The 21,297-nt window shown below is 38.0% G+C and overlaps 1 protein-coding gene across 1 annotated transcript in view; it reads left to right on the top strand.

The window, feature by feature from the left end:
- Positions 1 to 864: 864 nt before the first annotated feature.
- Positions 865 to 21,297, top strand: part of LOC106052431 (atrial natriuretic peptide receptor 1-like) — an 81,809-nt gene continuing 61,376 nt past the window's right edge. Inside the window, exons 1-3 of the mRNA XM_056014541.1 lie at positions 865 to 1,097; positions 6,873 to 7,063; positions 11,084 to 11,199. Coding sequence (XP_055870516.1) covers positions 6,882 to 7,063; positions 11,084 to 11,199 — 298 coding nt within the window. The 5' untranslated portion in view covers positions 865 to 1,097; positions 6,873 to 6,881. The remainder of the gene's footprint in view (positions 1,098 to 6,872; positions 7,064 to 11,083; positions 11,200 to 21,297) is intronic.

Here is a 21,297-nt window from a genome sequence, read left to right as displayed (position 1 = left end):
AGTCACACATCTATTACATGTCTCAAGTCACACATCTCTTACATGTCTCAAGTCACACATCTCTTCAAGTCACACATCTCTTACATGTCTTAAGTCACACATCTCTTACAGGTTCGCTTACAAGTACATTATTCTTACAATTAACATTGCTCTGACCTATAAGTTACATTTCTCTCCCAAATTAAGTTTTATTTCATTTTTTAATTCTATTGCAAGTAACATTTCCCTAACAAACTAGTCAAGTGTCTTTTACTTACATTACATTTCTCTTACTAATTACATTTGCAATTTACATTTATCTGCAAAGTTACATTTAATTACAAGTATTATATCTCGCAACATTTTTTTTAAACTCTCAACAAAACAAAAAAAAATTAATAAGAGACAAAAAAAAGTGAACTATAAAATAAAAAAGTAAAATATAACATAAAAAAAGTGAACTATAACAAAAAAAAAAGTGAACTATAACAAAAAAAAAAAGAAAACTCGGGATCAAGTTAGAAGACACAGCCAGAAACTTGTGGCATCAAATAGAATGTGAAGTTAATGTTGTTGGATGACTGAATCTCTTCATTGTTTTCTCTTTAAATTGAGTCAAAGACAGAGAGAAATAAAGAGAGAGAGAGACACATAAATAGAGAGAAAGAGAGAGAGACAGTGAGAGAGAAAGAGAGAGAGAGCGAGTGAAACAGTGAGAGAGAGAGAGAGAGAGAGAGAGAGAGGGAAAAAAAAGAGAAGGACTAGAGACACTCCTCACTTTCTGTCCCCAAGAAGTTGTCATGAAAACAAATTCATTTTCTGCTCAGACGGAAGTCTCGTGAACCCTCGTCTCTAGTCACTCGAAGTTATCAGCGCAACAAATAGTGAGGCTGTCCTAGTGAAGACACTCTTTCTAAAACATTTTCAAATCAATAGGTACAGCTCTTCTTTTTGTTTTCTGCAGGGGAGAAGAGAGAGAGAGAGTGATAGAGAGATATAAAGTGAGAGAACAAAATGAAGAAGATTAAGGTGGACTCGCTGATCACATTTTTTAGACTGTCACATTCAATGGATTAATTGTCTGTTTCTTAAACTCATAACTGAATCTCTACAAACAGGTGAGTTCACTATCGCTGGTCAGGGGATTAGTTTTGGACCTGCATCGTAAATCTTAGATTCTTAGAGCATGTTATTTCTTGTAGAGTGTCAGAACAAAAAAGTGTGTGTGTGTCTGTGTCTGTGTGTGTAATTATGCGCTGATTATATGATTCGTTTTAAAATGTAGAGCTCGGAAGACCTACTCAATTACATGATAGAATATTGTCATTAATATTTAATAGTGATTTCGTTCAAACATGAAGAGACATTTTTAGCGGCCTCCGAAAGGGGAAAAGCAGCTATTACTTTCATGTAGTCCGCCTGTCCGCCCGTCCGTCCACCAAGTTTAGATAATAGAAACTAAAAAATATATTGAAAGTCCGATATCATGATTTTGCAAATATATAGTGCAACGGCTAATTTTTTTTTTTATGTTCTGAAAGTGAACATTTATTTGTTTAAATGAAATAGGCAAGCAGTTTTCTCATTGAAAAAATACACCACTTTTTAAAATGAAAAATTTCAAGGGAGGTAAGTTTTTTTTTTTGAAACATGTTACTTTATGGAGGCAGGAGTTAGAATCCCTTTTACTTTTGTAAAGACAGCACAGTGACCCTCTCCCTGATACCCAATGGAAGAAACAGAGGAAGGTCTTTCAGACTTAGTTATGTTCACAAACAAGACATCGTGGCAAATCAATGCCAGAGGAAGGTCTTGCAGACTTTGTTATGTTCATAGATAAGACTTTGTGGTTAATCAATGCCAACCAAACATACATAATGACTAATAGAGAATAAAACTTAAACAGGACATAAAGATCGCAGACGAAAAACTGAAAAGTAGTTTGGAGATATCGCTTCTGACAAAGGAACCTGGCCTGAATTACTAAGAAGCATCGCACAGAACACTGCAGCTTTTGCGAAGCTACAGACAAAGAACATTTGTGAGCATCAAGAAAATTCTTTAAAAAGAATTGATCATGTAGCTTGTCAATTGAAAGAATCGATCATGTAACTAGTTATTTGAAAAAAAAATCTTTTAGTATTGTAGTGAAAAAAAAAAACAAAGATGGGTGGTCATTGGGATAGACGCACAGTTTCTTCACAGAAAACTGACATTACTCTCAATCACACGTTGGCTCTCCTGTATTTTACTCGAGTGGTGGCTGATGGGTTAAACGCTTGGCTTTCGAACCGAGGGATCAGGTGTTCGAATCTCGGTGAAGACTAGGATTTTTTAATTTCGGGACTTAAAGTCTACCCAACTCTAATGGGTACCTGACTTTAGTTGGCAAAGTATAGGCGGTTGGTCGTTGTGCTGGCCACATGACACCCTGCTAACCGTTGTTGTTAACCGTTAGGTAAAGAAAAAGACGACCTTTACATCATCTGCTCCATAGATGGCGAGGTCTGAAAGGGGAACTTTACTTTTGAAAAGTAGGATTTGAACCTCATTGCTGAAGATGGGCAAAACCTCAAGCGTCATGTTTGAAAACCTAATGTAAACATTTTAGTTAAAAGTTTTCCCTTCCAACCAGCGTCTCTCAAACAATGGGCTTGCAGCTCATCTACAGACGACCTACCCTCTATTTGTTAGGGGAATGCTTCTCAAGTTAAAGTTGACAAACCACTGCCTTATATCGAGAACGTGTACCGAGACTGAAAGTAGACGTCCTGACGTCGACAATAAATGTAAATGTTCTGTTTTGAGCAGCTGATATTCAGTTTTCGTTTAACGATATTTTTGTATTGACCAAACAGCAATTATCATTAACGGAAAATGGAAACGCATTAAACAATTAAGATTGATCTGCTGAGAGTTCAAACACACAGATGCTATTTTTGTGTCTCTAGAACAGACCAACTCTTTATTCAATGTCCGCTGTGTACAAATGGTGTGTTTTTACTGAGGCCCCATGTTTCATGAGTAATGCAAAGGAAAGATGATGATGATATAACAACTATCTAGAGGAATTATGTACAGTGGCATCACTAGGCGGGTGCGGGGGGTGCGGGCCGCACCGGGTGACACACAATAGGCTGTACGTAGTAAAAAATGAATAAAATGCAAAGACGAATTTATTTTCTAATATAAACTCTTAATTTTTAATTATTATCCGTATCCCTACTTAACCTCGGCCCCGCGAAATCCGTTTCGCATAGGGTCTCACAACGGTTGAGTCCAGCCCTGCTTTTAGTGACGGGTGAATACAGAGTAGATTAATTCCCCCCCCCCCTCTATTTTTTCGACGCTAAAGTTACGAGGGGTAGAAATAAATAAAATAGTGATCTTTCCTCTTGGTCACAATGGTTAAGTCCGGCCCTCCTATTTGGTATCGGGTGAATACTATATATATATATTATTATTATTTTGTACCGATTATGGAATTCGTCGTCTGTACAAAACTATCACTGTAATGTTTATTTATTTCCTTTAAGAGCTCTTTAAAGTCTACTGAGATAAGTATGTTTAGATGATGTTAAGTATTTTTCGAATTTAAAATCCTAAACTATAAAGTATGCAATAACCAAGGCTAAAATGTCAGAAACAACAAATTTTAAAATAGAATCAACACTCGTTTTAGCGTTCAGTACCAACTATCAAGGCATGCAGGGCATTAGCTCACTGGGTTATGGCTTAACATTAAAAACTAAACAACATTTTTTTATTGGGAAGATTTTAGGGGAAAACTAAGGGATGGGGGTTGATACACTGAACGTACCGCACCAGGTAACACCCACCCAATTGACGCCACTGATTATGTACAATATGAATGCAAAAAAAAAAGCTTTTCCTATTTAAGAAATAAAAAAATAAAATTCAAACATATTTTTTAAATGACAGCATACATTGGTTAAGTTTATTTACAAAAACAAAAAAAATAAAAAAAAATGAAATAGCAATAATAACATAAAATGGGCAGAAAATAAATGAAAACATTGATTAGAGTGATAATTAACCTACACCCCCCCCCCCCAAAAAAAAAAAAGACAAAGAACAAACGAAAAACCCGAAACGACGATGCTACTCAAGGGGACTCGAGTTCGAACCCCGACTCTTGTCTTGCCGAGTTGTGTGTTAGCTGAGCGCCTAAAGCAGTGGTCTTCAACCTTTTTCGGCCTACCGCCCCCTTTTCGTTATTTGTCTTTAAAAAATTCCGACAGCTCCCCCACTCTAAGAAAGACACAAATAAAGAAGCGTCGGAAGGCAAATATAAAGAAAATGTCGTTTATTGATTAATTTTATGCTGTCATTAACCGATCGTTAATTTTATAACTAGTATACAAAAATTTTCACACACACACACACACATATAAAATATAATCTATAATATAATAAAATATATAATATAATATTTATCTATCTATCTATATATATATATATATATTTACAAGTACAACGTTTGCACCGTTTACAGCACTCCCCAAGACCTCCTTGCTGGCTAGTGGCGGGGATGTGCTACCTCCTTGCTGGCTAGTGGCGGGGATGTGCTACCTTCTTGCTGGCTAGTGGCGGGGATGTGCTACCTCCTTGCTGGCTAGTGGCGGGGATGTGCTACCTCCTTGCTGGCTAGTGGCGGGGATGTGCTACCTCCTTGCTGGCTAGTGGCGGGGATGTGCTACCTCCTTGCTGGCTAGTGGCGGGGATGTGCTACCTCCTCGCTGGCTAGTGGCGATGATGTGCTACCTCCTTGCTGGCTAGTGGCGGGGATGTGCTACCTCCTTGCTGGCTAGTGGCGGGGATGTGCTACGTTCTTGCTAGCTAGTGTCGGGGATGTGCTACCTTCTTGCTGGCTAGTGGCGGGAGATGTGCTACCTCCTTGCTGGCTAGTGGCGGGGATGTGCTACCTTCTTGCTGGCTAGTGGGGGGAGATGTGCTACCTCCTTGCTGGCTAGTGGCGGGGATGTGTTACCTTCTTGCTGGCTAGTGGGGGAGATGTGCTACCTTCTTGCTGGTTAATGGCGGGAGAGGTGCTACCTCCTTGCTGGCTAGTGGCGGGGATGTGCTACCTCCTTGCTTGCTAGTGGCGAGAGATGTGCTACCTCCTTGCTGGCTAGTGGGGGGAGATGTGCTACCTCCTTGCTGGCTAGTTGGGGGATGTGCTACGTTCTTGCTGGCTAGTGGCGGGGATGTGCTACCTCCTTGCTGGCTAGTGGGGGGATGTGCTACGTTCTTGCTAGCTAGTGGCGGGGATGTGCTACCTTCTTGCTGGCTAGTGGCGGCAGATGTGCTACCTCCTTGCTGGCTAGTGGCGGGGATGTGCTACCTTCTTGCTGGCTAGTGGGGGGAGATGTGCTACCTCCTTGCTGGCTAGTGACGGGGATGTGCTACTTTCTTGCTGGCTAGTGGGGGGAGATGTGCTACCTCCTTGCTGGCTAGTGGGGGGATGTGCTGCGTTCTTGCTAGCTAGTGGGGGGAGATGTGCTACCTCCTTGCTGGCTAGTGGCGGGAGATGTGCTACCTCCTTGCTGGCTAGTGGCGGGGATGTGCTACGTTCTTGCTAGCTAGTGGCGGGGATGTGCTACCTTCTTGCTGGCTAGTGGCGGGAGATGTGCTACCTCCTTGCTGGCTAGTGGCGGGGATGTGCTACCTTCTTGCTGGCTAGTGGGGGGAGATGTGCTACCTCCTTGCTGGCTAGTGGCGGAGATGTGCTACCTTCTTGCTGGCTAGTGGGGGGAGATGTGCTACCTCCTTGCTGGCTAGTGGGGGGATGTGCTGCGTTCTTGCTAGCTAGTGGGGGGAGATGTGCTACCTCCTTGCTGGCACCTTGCTACCTCCTTGCTGGCTAGTGGCGTGGGGGGGGGGGAGGGAATGTGCCACCTCTATAATTTCTCGAGAAAGTTTTATTTAGAATGCCAAATACTTTTTAAGTAACACTTTTTTTTCCGATTGAAAAAAAAAGAGACAAAACTGACAAGCTTTAATAGACTACAATTATGTAGGGCTAAATTTAGATTCCAGACATTTCCAATTTAAAAATTTATATGTAGACTAAAACTTTTTGTTATAATGATATGTCTGAGCGTTTCTTTTCTTTTCTATTACATACAGTTCTAGCTTTTAATGTTTCCAAGGAAGAGGACAAATTATTTGACAACATATTATACTAATTATTTAATTTAATAAATTATATTTGGCCCAGTTAGCCTGTGAGCGCATATAGAAGAGAATAAGAGAGCCAGACATTACAATGACAAGCAAAAAAAAAAAAAAAAAAGCTCATATTAACTCTTTCCCTACTAATTGACGATGCCAACGTTAATGTGAGCCCATTAAACTAAATTGATTTTTGGATTTACAAAATTTAATTTGTGCTGTGTGAAATGAGCATGTATTGGCTTATAATTCGATACCAAATATAACATTTTCTGATAAACAAACAAAAAAGTTATTGAAGTTTAATCATAACAGGATAATACAAATGAGCAAATGAATAATTCTACCGAATCGAGAAAATTATTACGGAGAGTGGGAGTTGATATTGGGTGTAGTTAACTCAGTTAGTTTTTTTTAAATTTATTATTACTGATTTTTTTTTGGTCAGGTAAAAAAAGTGTACAAAATTTTAGCTTCATCCGAGATAGGGTGTCGGAGAAAAACGAGTACAAACATTTTAACAGACAGACAGAGTGACAGACAGAGTGAGTTGATATAAGCTTTTTAAAAAAAAAACATCTAGTTTTTGGGGCCGGGCTGCATAACTTCACAGGCGGATATGGCACGCGAGTCGTAGTTCGATTATCGCCGTTTTAAATTCTTCAATGTTTCATATTCATACGCTGTACTATATTCAGGACAGAGGCATGTTTTGGGCTGTCTACGTTGTGGACCTATTGTTGACTCACACAAGGGCAGCTCCTCTTTTTAATGTCAATGTTGTCGTCATAGGAGACGATGATGACGGCAATCCTGCAATGCCCTTCAGTTATCAGAAGTCATTGCCTGCTGTAAACATGGCCCAAGAGATGTTGGCCTCAACGTATAGGTGGGTCATCTGTCTGTCTGTCTGTCTGTCTGTCTGTCTATCTATCTATCTATCTATCTATCTATCTATCTATCTATCTATCTATCTATCTGTCTGTCTGTCTATCTATCTATCTATCCATCTATCTATCTATCTATCTATCTATCTATCTATCTATCTATCTATCTATCTATCTATCTATATATCTATCTATCTATCTATCTATCTATCTGTCTGTCTATCTGTCTGTCTGTCTATCTATCTATTTATCTATCTATCTATCTATCTATCTATCTATCTATCTATCTATCTATCTATCTATCTATCTATCTATCTATCTATCTATCTATCTATCTATCTATCTATCTATCTATCTATTTATCCGTCTGTCTGTCTATCTATCTATTTATCTATCTATCTATCTATCTATCTATCTATCTATCTATCTATCTATCTATCTATCTATATATCTATCTATCTATCTATCTATCTATCTATTTATCTGTCTGTCTATCTATCTATCTGTCTGTCTATCTATCTATCTATCTATCTATCTATCTATCTATATACACACATATATACATATATATATATATAGTTCGTCCACCGTGGTTAGATGATGACCACTTTGTCATCCAGGTGGCTGAGGGCTTTGCACTGGGGTTTTATGCCTCCTCATGTGGCTTTTGAAACCTATGTGAGCCCGGAATGTTCGGCCGCACACTGGGCAGGTTATTCCAGCTGGAGCTAGTGTCGTTTGCCTTGCTTTTCTTCTCTGGCGTTTTTCTTCTGCCAGCATTGTTCTTTTTTCCAAAGCAACCTGTGCGCCAGTTTTCACAGATCGACGCCATGATGCTCTGTCATGTGCCTCTGTCTCCCAGGTGCCTGGGTCTATGCTGAACGCCTTCAGAGAAGCTTTGAGGGTGTCCCTGAAGCGCTTTCTTTGACCACCTTGCGAGCACTTTCCTTCGCTTAGTTGGCCATACAGAATCTTTTAGGGATGCGGTGGTTTTCCATTCTGCAAACGTGACCTGCCCATCATAGCTGGGACTGCATCAGGATTGTGTGGATGCTTCGAGGACTTCAGTATCTGGTATTTTGTCTTGCCATTTGACATTCAGTATTTTTCTCAGTGGAAGTGGTTCAGTTTCTTTGCATGTTTTCTGTACACTGTCCATGTTTCTGAGGCATAGAGCAATGTAGGGAGGATGACGGCTCTATAGACCCCTAGCTTTGTATTTGTGGTGATACCACGTCTGTTTCAGACATTTTTAGACAGTCTGCCATAGGATGCACTGGCCTTGGCGATGCGCAGGTCGATTTCACTATCGATTTTTCCGTTTCTGGAGAGTGTGCTGCCAAGATATGTGAATTTGTCCACTGCGTTAATAACCTGTCCATTTATAGTGATGCTTGGATCCGAGTAGGCTTTCCCAGGAGCAGGTAAATATAAGATTTCAGTCTTGTTTGTATTAATGGTAAGGCCAAAGTCTGAGCATGCTCTTGAAAAGTCACTGACGATGCTCTGCAGATCATTTTCAGAGCAGGCATTTAGGGCACAGTCGTCAGCAAATAGCAAGTCTCTGATTGTTTTTAATTTTGCTTTAAGCCGCCTCGGGTTGAATAGGCCACCATCAAATCTGTATGATATATTTTTCCCGTTGTTTTCTCTATTTGTGAATGCATCTGTCAGCATAGCGGAGAACATGATACTGAACAGTGTAGGTGCTAGGACACAGCCTTGTTTTACCCCGTTTGATACTTCAAAGGGCTCTGATGGTTCTCCACTTTCTTGGACACGAGCCTTCATGCCATCATGAAATAGTCTCACCATGGTTATGAATTTTCGTGGACAGCCATACTTTGACATAATCTTCCAGAGTCCTTCTCTGCTAACAGTGTCGAATGCCTTTGTTAAGTCGACATATATTGAGAACAGGTCAGCATTTTTTTCTTGGCATTTTACCTGGAGCTGCCTTGCTGCAAAGATCATGTCAATGGTTCCACGCTCTTTTCTGAAGCTGGCTTTCTGGTAGTAGACCATGTTCTATGTGTTGCATGAGCCGATTTAGTAGGATGTGTGCAAGGATTTTCCCAGCAATAGAGAGAAGAGATATTCCTCTGTGGTTGTCGCAGATTTGGCGGTTTCCTTTTCGCTTGTATAAATGGACAATTGTGGCATCTTTAAAGTCTTGTGGTATTGACTCTTGTTCCCACATAATTAAGAAGAGGTTATGAAGTCTTTCAATCAGAGCTAATCCACCTTTTTTGTAGACCTCTTCGGGAATGGAGTCAGCTCCTGGGGCTTTTCCGCTTGAGAGCTGTTGAATGGCAAGATCGGTTTCCTTTAGCGTAGGGGGGTCATCCATTTTTCCTTCCATTTATTGGTACTTGCTGTAGCCTGTCTATGCCCGCTTCATTTATGATGGAAGGTGTATTGAGAACTTTTTTGAAGTGCTCTGCCCAGCGGTTCAGGATTTCTTCCTTATCTGTCAATAGGATTGTGCCATCAGCATTTAATATAGGGGATGAGCCTGACTTTGTGGGTCCATTGATTTCGTTTATGGCATGGTAGAAGTTCTTCATATCGTGCTTGTCAGCAAATTCCTGTATTGTTTCCACTTTCTTGCTAAGCCAGGTATCTTGCGTTCGGCGTAACTGTTTTTGCACATTTTTGCGGATGTTATTGAATGCATCTTTAGTGGACTGGGAGTTTGGGTTGTTCAGATACATTTTATGGAGCTTGTGCTTTTCGTCTAATAGTTTTCTGATCTCAGTACTGTTTTCATCAAACCAGCCCTGATGCTTTCTCTGCATAGGACGGAGTATGCTTAATGCTGTGCTATGGATAGCTTCTTTGAAGCATTCCCAGCTTTTATCTACATTTGAATCAGTAAGAAGGGTGGACTTGAGGCAGTTCTCTATCGCATCTGCAAGCGACTTTTCAGTTTTGTCATCTGCTAAGCTGGCCGTGTTTAGCCTTTTTATGGGTTTAGATTTTTGCGGACGTCTCTTTGGTTGAATACGAATGTTTAGTTTTGTGATGATGAGGCGGTGGTCTGCACCACAGCAAGATTTGGTGACACGAATATCCTGACGGTCAGATTGTCTGGTGATGACGTAATCTATGAGGTGCCAGTGTCTTGAGCAGGGATGCGTCCAGGAAGTTTGCTTTCTCATTGGAAGACTGAATATTGTGTTCGATATGAGCAGCTTGTGTTCAGCACAGGTCTGGAGTAGTAATAATCCGTTGCTGTTGCATTGACATATCCCGAATTTGCCTAAGACACCTTTCCAGATGTGATGGTCAGAGCCGACTCTTGCGTCACCGAGAATGAGTAGCTTTTCTGCTTTTGGAATATCAAGCAAGGTGGAGTTTAATTCTTCGTAGAACTTTGCTATGACATCATCTGGGTTGGTCATGGTGGGTGCGTAACAGCTAACGATGGAAATGTGTTTCTTTCCGTTTTGTAAAGGCAGCTTTAGGGTCATCTATCTATCTATCTATCTATCTATCTATCTATCTATCTATCTATCTATCTATCTATCTATCTATCTATCTATCTATCTATCTGTCTGTCTATCTATCTATCTATCTATCTATCTATCTATCTATCTATCTATCTATCTATCTATCTATCTGTTTGTCAGTCTGTCTATCTATCTATCTATCTATCTATCTATCTATCTATCTATCTATCTATCTATCTATCTATCTATCTATCTATCTATCTATCCATCTATCTATCTATCTATCTATCTATCTATCTATCTATCTATCTATCTATCTGTCTATCTGTCTGTCTATCTATCTATCTATCTATCTATCTATCTATCTATCTATCTATCTATCTATCTATCTATCTATCTATCTATCTATCTATCTATCTATCTATCTATCTATCTATCTGTCTATCTATCTATATATCTATCTATCTATCTATTTACCTACCTACCTATCTACCTGCCTAATCTGATTTAATCTAATCTAATCTAAACTAATCTAAACTATTATAATCTATATTGTTTTTGCATTTTCAGAGATCAAATCAATTTTAACTTCATGTACAATATAACACAATGTAGCGGGGATGGAACTGGAGCCCTTGCAGCGGACCTTCACTGCAAGTATGATATAGGTGTTTTTATAGGACCTGGTAAGTCAGTCAAAACATTGCCAATTTTTTTCTTTATTTCTAAAAATAAAACGATTTAGAATAATATGAGGAAGTAAAAAAAAACAATCTGATGATTACATCAAAGCTCTGGGCCTTTCATTATATACGCTGGGTATTGCTAAATGTCTGTAGCCCATATTTAACGAGGGTATCATGTGGCCAGCACAACTAGTGTCAGGTGAGAGCTGAGTGAACTCAGATACAAAAAATCCCAGTCTTCACCAGGATTCGAACCCGGGAGCTCTCGGTTTCGGAAGCCAAGCGCTTTACCATTTAGCCACCGCACCTCCGTAGCCGGTAGGTAAAATACATATTAATATTTGAACTTTTAAGAACATTTTAAATTCTAACTTGGTACCTCGATAGAGCCCTTGACTACCAGCATGAACTTTTTTTACTTCATAATCTTGTCTTGCTTGAAGTATTACGGAGATTATCTAAATAAATGGGAATTGTGCTGATCACACAATACTGTAGTGGCTCCTGCTTCATCCACACCAGATACCAAAAGACATTTTATTTACATCAGAAATCTCTTCACTGCGAACCAAGTTCTTGCTTTATTTATTTCGTATTACGCAACAAGTTTGTACAAATAAACCTTCCTTAGGATTGAGTCAACATGCTTAAAACTGTTTTCTTTGCCTGGCCAGGAATAACCTGAGCGCTAACTAAACGCTACTTAGATAAAGCGTCCTTTAATATGAAAGTCTATTTGAGGCTATTAGGATAGCTTGCATCTCGCTCTATTGGCTTTACGCGCTCAGTAAATAAACACTTTTGCTTATAATAAATGAAGCTTAACTAACAAAGCAATTAGGCATTTGGGCAGACTGGGACGAAACTCCGAATGGAAACCTCTACAGCTATCTGCTGTCTACAGCCGTCTCAGACTTCTGTGTTACTAAAGACTGTGTATTTAGTGTAAAGAGTTGTATTGGACTGCTCAAGCTTATCATTACTTTAAAAATAGTGGAGACACTCCAGTATACGCACATATATAAATATAATATATATAGGCAAGTAGAACAAGTTGAGAACAAAAATGTGGCGGTGTTACAATTAATTTTTACAAAGCTTATACCAACCCAATCTGTTTGTCTGTCAGTGTCTGTCTCTGTTTTTCTGTCTGTTTGTCTATACACATTCACGTGGACCTGTTGAACTGTATCTCATTATTTCGTACTAGTCATGGTCAACCTTTCCACACCCGAAGAAGTGTAGAACTCTAAATTTAGATATGCCATGACTATACACTAATAAGGTTTGTAACAGTCAGTCTGTTGTCGTTGACTCGTTGTGCTGGCCATATGACACCCTCGTCAAAGAATGACGAATATCCTTTTCATCATCTTCCCCATAGATCCCAAAGTCTGAAAGGGGATATTTTACTTTGCTTTTATTACACTCTTTTACTTGTTGCTGTTAAATTTGCAAACCTAATTAACATTCCCTACACAATAATGGACAGGTTAGCAAGTGGAAATCTATTAGCAATGCAAGGATAAAAACGCTGCAACCGCAGTCTCCTCATATTTAGACCTTATTCAGTATGTTAGTTTTACAAAGCTTATATCGGCGCACTCCGTCAGTCCATCTTGTAGACATCTTGTAGACATCTTGTAGACATCTTGTAGACATCTTGTAGACATCTTGTAGACATCTTGTAGACATTGTTTCTCCGACCTCGGATCAAGTTGAAACTTTGCACACAATTATGTATTGTTCCTAAAAAACATGAGTCAATTAAGAAAGTTAACGAATAATATAATTTAACTATGTAATTAATACATATTTCTTGATATCGAAAAAGGAAATGCATCTTAAAATAGTTAGATATATGAGGTGAATATCTCCCCTTAGATATTTTTTAAAAAGTACTTTTATATGTTGCTTGCGATTTATATAATATTAAACACACTTCGGGCTGTGTATTTAGCTATCATTTAACTGCACTCAGAATAGACTAGTCAAGTCTTATTCTTCCAATGTTTTATGCGTTACAAATGCATTCATATGTAATAAACTTCGATACAATCTATTAATGTACTAGACAGCACCAATGACAATAAAGCTATTATTACAAAAACTTACTTAGATACCTGTACATCAGTATTTCTCAAGCTTACACAATTTAACGGAACACTTGGCACATTCGGAGGAATCAGTGGAACATTGTTCCTTTTTTTTAGGTGGGATTATTTCCCTAGTTGGTAAAATAAAACAAAATTAAACCATATACTAATGACCAAAATGGTTTTGTTTCTTTGAAGAGTATTATTTCTTAAACAGGCACGGTCATGGTAAGCTAAGCTTTAATATCTGGTGTGATAGCAAGCCTGTGTGTTACGTGCGCATGTTAGTGTAAATGTGAAATGGTGCGAATGCGTGTTGAAAGGAGAGGAGAACCAAACTGGAGAAATAGAAACGAAATAGTGTTCTAGTGTTCATGGACATTAAATGAGTTCTAAACGATGACGTTGTTGTTTTAGTGTTAATGTACTGTTCAAAGAGTCTCATCTTAGAAAGGAACGTAACACTGTGTTTCTATACTTTGACTTTCTTGCTACATAATCATATACTTCTGTTTCACACAAATAGGTTGAAAACTGCAAGTATTGAAAATCTGTGATAATCTTTAGATATATTTGATCAGAAATCCTTTAATTATTGGTCTTTTATAGTTTTTAATGTACAATTTAGATCAGTTCAAAGTCCAAAGGGATTTCATTTATTTTTTCCGTTAAGAAGAGCTCATAAAATAAACTGTAATTTCCTTTTCTGTGTTTACCTGGAATTAATTTACACGTAATAAAACTTATATTGAGTGAAATTGCAATAATTAGTTTGAATCTAGACTAATAATGATAAATGGATCCTAGGAAGACTATGGATGCGCCCAGATGTGTCACTGGATTTGGTTTCGTTTTGAGACGGTACAGAATCTGGAGTGACTAATCAAGCCAATTCTGAAACGGCAGAGTTTGCCACAGTTCGTGCATGTATCTGTCCTAGGGCTGGCTGACAGGACAGCTTCCTTTTTTCTTTTTCTTTTGACTAATGCAGCTTCGTTTCTTTTGCTCTCGGAGAAGTTCGAACCAGCACGCACAGTCTGTCTCCATGCTGTCCGGTCTTGGGCTATCTCCTCTCACATACCTTCGTTGATGCCTGTTGTTCTCATGTCTCGCTTGCAGACATCTATCTAGGTTAGTCTTGGGCGGCACTTGAGTCTGACTCCTTCCGCAAGGTTAGCGTATAGGTTGTCTGATGCTGAGAGTATTGGCCAATTTCAAAACGTCCTGGTTGAAGACATGATCCCTCCAGGACATTATGCGTCAAAGGTATAAGTATAAATAAAATAATAATAATTAGGATGTGCAATTTGACACCCTTATGGAATGCTCGATGTACTATGATCCAATCCATTTTGTAGACTTTCACGGTCATAGCGCAGCATGGTGTGAATGACAAATGGTGCGAATGTGGGTATTAAATAGAGGAGATGTTAATAATTAGGAGGCCGGAAAATATGGACATAAAAAACGTTTCCAATATTAGGAGAACATTGTTCATAGGAATATTTCTAAACAAACCTGACTTTTTTTGCTTGAGAGGGCGGGGGAGGGTGTATTTGGTTGAAAGCTTTTTTAAAAGGTATTGAAAATAATTTGCTCGAGTCTGAACGTTTTTAAAGTCTAAAAAAGTCTATAGTTTAAAATTTTAGCAAACGACTTAATTCTCTACACAAGGCTTATCTCCCCTTGGTTTACTACACTTCTATAGGAAACAAAATAAGTTAATTACGACTAATTAATCAAATATTTTAAAACAAATTTTTGATGTCATTGTTTACAAATAATTATTCAAAGTTTCAACTTGATCCGAAAGTGGGAATTAGGGAAACATGACATGAAAAAGATTTCACCAAAGCAGACAGACAGACAGACAGACAGAGTGCGTTAATATAAGCTTTGTAAACTACTAAAACACTTCGTAGAACTTGCGGGACTCTAGACCACAGTTTGGGAAACGCTGCTGTAGTTAATACAATCATAATAGTCTACAGACCACGCACACATGCAAACTATCTTTTTTTTTCTTCTAAAATAAGCATGTAATTGTTGACGCCAGTAATTAAATCGATTTTTCTTTGCCTCATAGCAAAGTATTGATTGGTGGGTAGAAAATGGTTCATTAATGACAAACTCAATTAGTAGTTTGTAGAATTATTTTTTTTAATTTCTAGATATCAATGAGTACAGCGAGTCTCCACTTAACGACGGGGTGAGGAACCAGAAAGTACGTCGTTAAGCTAGCACCAGTGTTCGAAATACTTTTTTCAGACATCTCTTTACAAAGGACAGAGTACCAAGAGGCTGTAAAGAAGCTAACGTCACTCTCCTATTTAAAAAGGAGAAAAATCTGATCCAGGAAACAGAAATTTTACAAAGAGAATTAGATGAATTACAGAAATGGGAATCAAATTGGAGCAAGTCTTTCCACCCAGAGATATGTCAATTATTAAGAGTAACAAAAAAATACCTCTTATCTTATTCATGGTAAACCAGTTACACTGACTAAAACTCAAAATACCTAGGTGTTGCCTGAGACAGCCGGAAGACAATTGACTTGGCAGATTTTAAGTCATTGATTAATATGCATGGCTAGATTGACTTAGGAACACGCGTAAGATTAACGTCTGTATTTTATAAGATAAGAAGATAATATATGATATGTGTAACCCTAGATTTGGGTTAGGTATTATTCATGTTTTAATGGTAGAGTATGTAGTAACTTTTCTTTTGGGCTACAGTACTGTAAACACTTGAAATGACATATTGTGTAGGCCGAATTGGCATTGAATGCGATGGAACCAATTGTTGCTTGCGCATAGAATATGAATTCTAAATTTTCCGAAACCAAAGGTATTCTTTAAATATTTGTGACACCTTCAGGGGAGAGAATAAATATTTTAGAACCTGAGGCATTACATGAATACTGTCACCATATTTATTATATATATTTATTACTAATGATAGCATTTGACATTATTGGGGGCTGAAGACGAAATATAACAAAGTTATATAAAGCAGACATTACTTATAGATCTATTAGTGACATTGTTTTTTTTTTTCATAAATGATGTACTTTTTCTACTAAAATAGCCACCCCCCCCCCACTTTTGCACTTATCCCGCATGCCACGATCCACTTGGTACCGACAACAATCTTTCACTTTATAGTTATACATGATTGGATATCTTAAGTGCGTTGCGACGTAATATAAAAATGGGTTAAAATATCAATAAGTTGCGTTTATTGTATAGTTGTTTTTGACTAAATTTGATCATTAACTATGAATTTGCAAAGAAATTAAACTGCCCACCTAATGGTTTATGGTCTGCGAGGTGGTATTTTCAATCGCCCCCAACCCAAGTAATAGGACACCATACAAGAGGGGTGCAACATAATGTAAAAATGTGTTAAAATATCAAAAAGTGTCATATATTTTACATTTAACTTTTACTAATTTTGTTTATAAATAGTGATTTCTGCTCAAAAATTAATCAGGCCTACCACCCGAGGGTTATGGTCGGGGAGGGGCGTTAGATGCAATCACCATCCCCTAACAAAATCTGCCAACATATCAGAGAGGGGGGGGGGGGGCGACATAATAAAAAAAATTGCTTAAAATATCAAAAAGCAGCTTCTATTAAAAGATGTTTTACTAAATTTGTTGATAAACTGTGATTTTACAAAAAAGGTACCCTCCCCATCCGAGGGTTATGGTCTGGGAAAGGTAGATGTGATCGCCTCCTCCCCACTCAACCAACATACTAGAGGGGTGGGGGCGTCATAATATAAAATGTGGTTAAAGTATACATTAGTAGTATATATTATTAATGAAAAGTTAATCATTTTTACACAAGTTGTGTGTTTTTTCTTTAAAAATTCAAGGGGGGACCATTGTTCCTACCCCCTCCCTCTGGATCCGCCAGTGCTGATGACATCGTCAAAGTCTTCCGCCATATCAGCATATACGATAAGGGTCTGTCTCTTTCTAGGCATTTCTCCTACAGCAGTCTCAGAGAGAATATAAAGGATTTATCTCCTCCTGAATACATATTGAGTCTGCGTAAACTGTTGAAGCTATCACTTGCAGCCTGGATGGTGCCACTCTAACGAATATTTTATAGATACCTCTATAAATGTTGTAATCACTCCGATCTCCTTTGTTTTAGAGGCCCCCGAAACGAAAATAGTCTCTATTGGTCTTATGTGGTTTGTATGTCCGTCCGTCCCGTTTAGATCACAGAACCTAGAAAATAATATTTTAAATCAGACATGATTATATTTTACGCCTTTGAAAGTTCTGATGCAACGGCTACTTTATACAAGGCTTAAATCAACTCACTTTGTCTGTCTGTCTGGTCAAAAGTTTGTACACGTTATTTCAGCCACACCCTATCTCAAGCTGAAATTTTGCACAATTATTTCTTTTACATGATAACAAAAGAGTCAATAAATAAAAATTGATTAATTAATTAATTGATTATTGGTAGTTGATTATTTTGTTTGGTATCTCAAACTAGTGAAAATCTTGTAAATGACCGAAGTGCTGGTATACGCTGAATTGTCTCCCGTTATAGGTCGTCGTCTGAGTCTTAATGCACACAAACATAAAATACGATGAGACTATAGAAACAATAGATAATTATACAATCTTCAATGATTATACAATCTACGATAGTAGAATTGTTACCACGTTGGCATGAGAAGCCTGAGAAGGCTTTTACTCACAAGTTCGAATTCTGTCTAGTTTAGAAAAGCTTTTTTTTTTATTTTTATAACAGAATATCTAGATCTATTACAAATTGAATTACATGATTGATCCAAGTTAATTGATACAACTTTGCTTAATATAAGCTTTTGTTTTTTTGTAAAGAGGATTTAAATAATTTATTTTGTAAGTTCATAGATTCTGATATACTTGCTGAAAATATTGAAAGCTTCCTTGTTACCTACCTAAGTGGATCACTTCGGGGGCCGATTGTGAGTTTGTGTTTTAAGAGCCGCTTTTATGCCATTAAACAGAGCTTTACTATTTCTTAAGGGTATATCTTTGTATTAGTGGAATCATTCTTTTTTAAAAAAATCGATACTTATCTGAAGCTAAAATGAACCAATGGACTTGACCTTGTTAAATATGTATGCTCACGTCCATCAAAGATTTCATAATAATACTCAATCACATTTGCATCATGGGAAAATGTGGCTAAAACACCAATTTAACAGTTGACCTAATCTAAACGTCTAATCAAGTCGGAAGATCTTAATCTATATAAATCTACAGTCTGTCATTACGAGAAAAAAGACGACTCATTTCTCTCCCTTTGATTTCAGTTATGGGGGAAAAAAGAAAGCACTTAAAGTAAAAGTGAAAAAAAACCCAGACATTTTATTTGTTTTATTTAGACCAAAATGAATGAAATCTTCAAATGGAAATTTAAAACCTAGCTCTATAATCTTATTCCATCCTTTTCTTTTGAAATAGATGCTAGTGGACATTAACCTCAACCAGTTAGTGGAAAGTGAGGCGTCTGATAAAGTTGTGGGCATTGAAATTGTTAAGAAGACAAAAGCTGGATTTTATGGATTATTCATTAAATGGGAAGTAATTGTCCCTTCTAGCCCCGCTTGTCCATTTAACGTTGACGCTTGTTTGTTTATAAGATCTCTGTCAATAGAATGAGGATATTTGTCGTCAAAAGACACACTGACAAACACATTGGATTCGTTCTCAACCAATAATTCCTGAAATTAAACGCTCAACTTGAAATTAATAGCAAAAATAAACAGATGAAACATTTTGTCGTAGAGAGTTAATAAACAACATTCAGACTCTTTTTTTTTTCAAAACGTTCAGGAAATAACATTCAAGGATTTCTCTAAAATAAATAAAAACAAACTTTACATAACATTAAATAAATTTGTATCTCATTCTTTACAGAGGTTTCTTTGAAAAAAGATAATTACTTCTTGAAAAAAAAAGATAATTACGTTCTACGCTAATCCTCGTATTTGGTCTCTATTAAAGAGAAACTCTTGATTCCTTAAGGGCAATGCTCGGATGTCACTTGGGAAGTCAAAAGTTCTTACATAAGATTTGTCCTATTATATGCACAAAATTATCTACCCCCTCCCCACACACAAGGAGGCTTTCCCAGCAATTCTTAGGTTCATTTTTGTTTTTGGGATCGTGTATTAGTGTATTATTTACTTTCTCTACGTTACTTTGAAATATCTGTGGCATTTTACGTCTCGAGAGACAATCTTTTCCTTTTGCTACTTCTTGTGTGACTAAAGAGGCCAATCCTTGATACACAGCTGCGATCGCAGGTTGGGCATATACCAGGCGCCGTTGCATTTTCACCCTTCTTTCTGCTTCTGTTGTGTATGACATCTGCAATCTGTGACCATTCCTTTATGCTCTCTCTCCATGTGGATCTGTCCAGTGCCACCTCTTCCCAGTTGCCAGTGTCGATTTTGAAGAGCTTCATGTCGCGTTTGCATACGTCCGTATAACGTAAAAGTGGGCGACCAGCGGCTCTCCTGCCTTCTATTAGATCGCCATACAGGATGTCCTGTGGAAGTCGACCTACTGGCATTCTACGAACGTGGCCAAGCCAGCCAAGGCGTCTGCTGCTGATAACAGAGCGGATGTCCTGGCACCCTGCTCTTTGTAGCACTTCCTCATTGGTTATCTTATCTTGCCACCTTATTTTAAAGATCCGCCTTAGGCATCGGAGATGGAAGACATTCAGCTTTTTTTCCTGCCATGAGTAAGTTCACCATGTTTCACTTCCGTACAGCAAGGTGCTCAACACACAGGTCCGGTAGACTAGGGCTTTAGTACTGCTAGTCAGCAATATGTTGTCCCAGACTCTTTTCTGCAACCGTGACATGGTGCCCATTGCTTTGGCTATCCTGTTGTTAATGTCTTTATCCAGTAGAGTGTTGTTGGATATGATGGAGCCAAGGTAACAAAAGTGATCAACAATTTCTAGTGGTTGGCCATTAATGCTTACTTGAGGTGCAGTGTTTGTGTTTTGGACAAGTATCTTAGTCTTGCTTTGACTGATGTTTCAGCCGAACTTCTGGCAAGGAGCAGATTGTTTGTTTTTGCTACTTTGAAATATACTGTCCTATATATAGACACATACGTTTTTTTTCTGGTTTCCAGTTAAAACCATAACAATAATTATAAAAGAGATTGACTTATATCAAAAGGAATAAAATAAAACAAGTATTGTCTACTACAAAGAGGTGGAAATACATTCAAAAGAAATGTTATTTGTTATAAGTTACTAAATGTATCAGGACGAAACAAAAAACTACATGCATACTCATTAACAGCATCATCCATGATATACTGATATCATGATATCAACCATGATACTATTGCTTCATGCCATCACTGGGATACACTGTCAACATTGGTACACTAAAAATAGGACATCAACTGTCATGCACTGACGTCACGGCATCAACCAAGATACACTGACACCATGGTATCAACTATGATACACTGACATCATGACATCAACCATGATACAATGACATCAACTATGATACAATGACATCAACCATGATACAATGACACCATGTCAAAAACATACTCTGACATTATGGCATCAAGCGAGATACATAGAAATCATGACATCAACCATGGCATGATACAATGACGTCATGACATCAACATACTCTGATTTAAGGACATCAAACGAGATACATTGACATCATGACATCAACTATGATACAATGACGTCATGACATCTACCATGATACAATGACATCGACACATTTAAAAAGTAAACTTAAACAATATACTATTTCACAACCCGTGGCCGCTTTCCCAATACATCATTCAAGTTAGAATTCTGATCTTCAAGGTCTATTGAAGTGTCTAGAGACAAGACCACGATATTGAGAAACTCATTTAATGACTCGCATATGTCAGTGTTTCTCAAACTGTGTACTGCGGAATCCTAGTGTTCCGAGAGGCCTGAATAGGTAT

This window comes from Biomphalaria glabrata, chromosome 16 (assembly GCF_947242115.1).
Source record: "Biomphalaria glabrata chromosome 16, xgBioGlab47.1, whole genome shotgun sequence".
NCBI classification, from domain to species: Eukaryota; Metazoa; Mollusca; class Gastropoda; family Planorbidae; genus Biomphalaria; species Biomphalaria glabrata.
The sequence above is the reverse complement of the archived record's forward strand: the minus strand, read 5'-3'. Positions and strand labels throughout refer to the sequence as shown.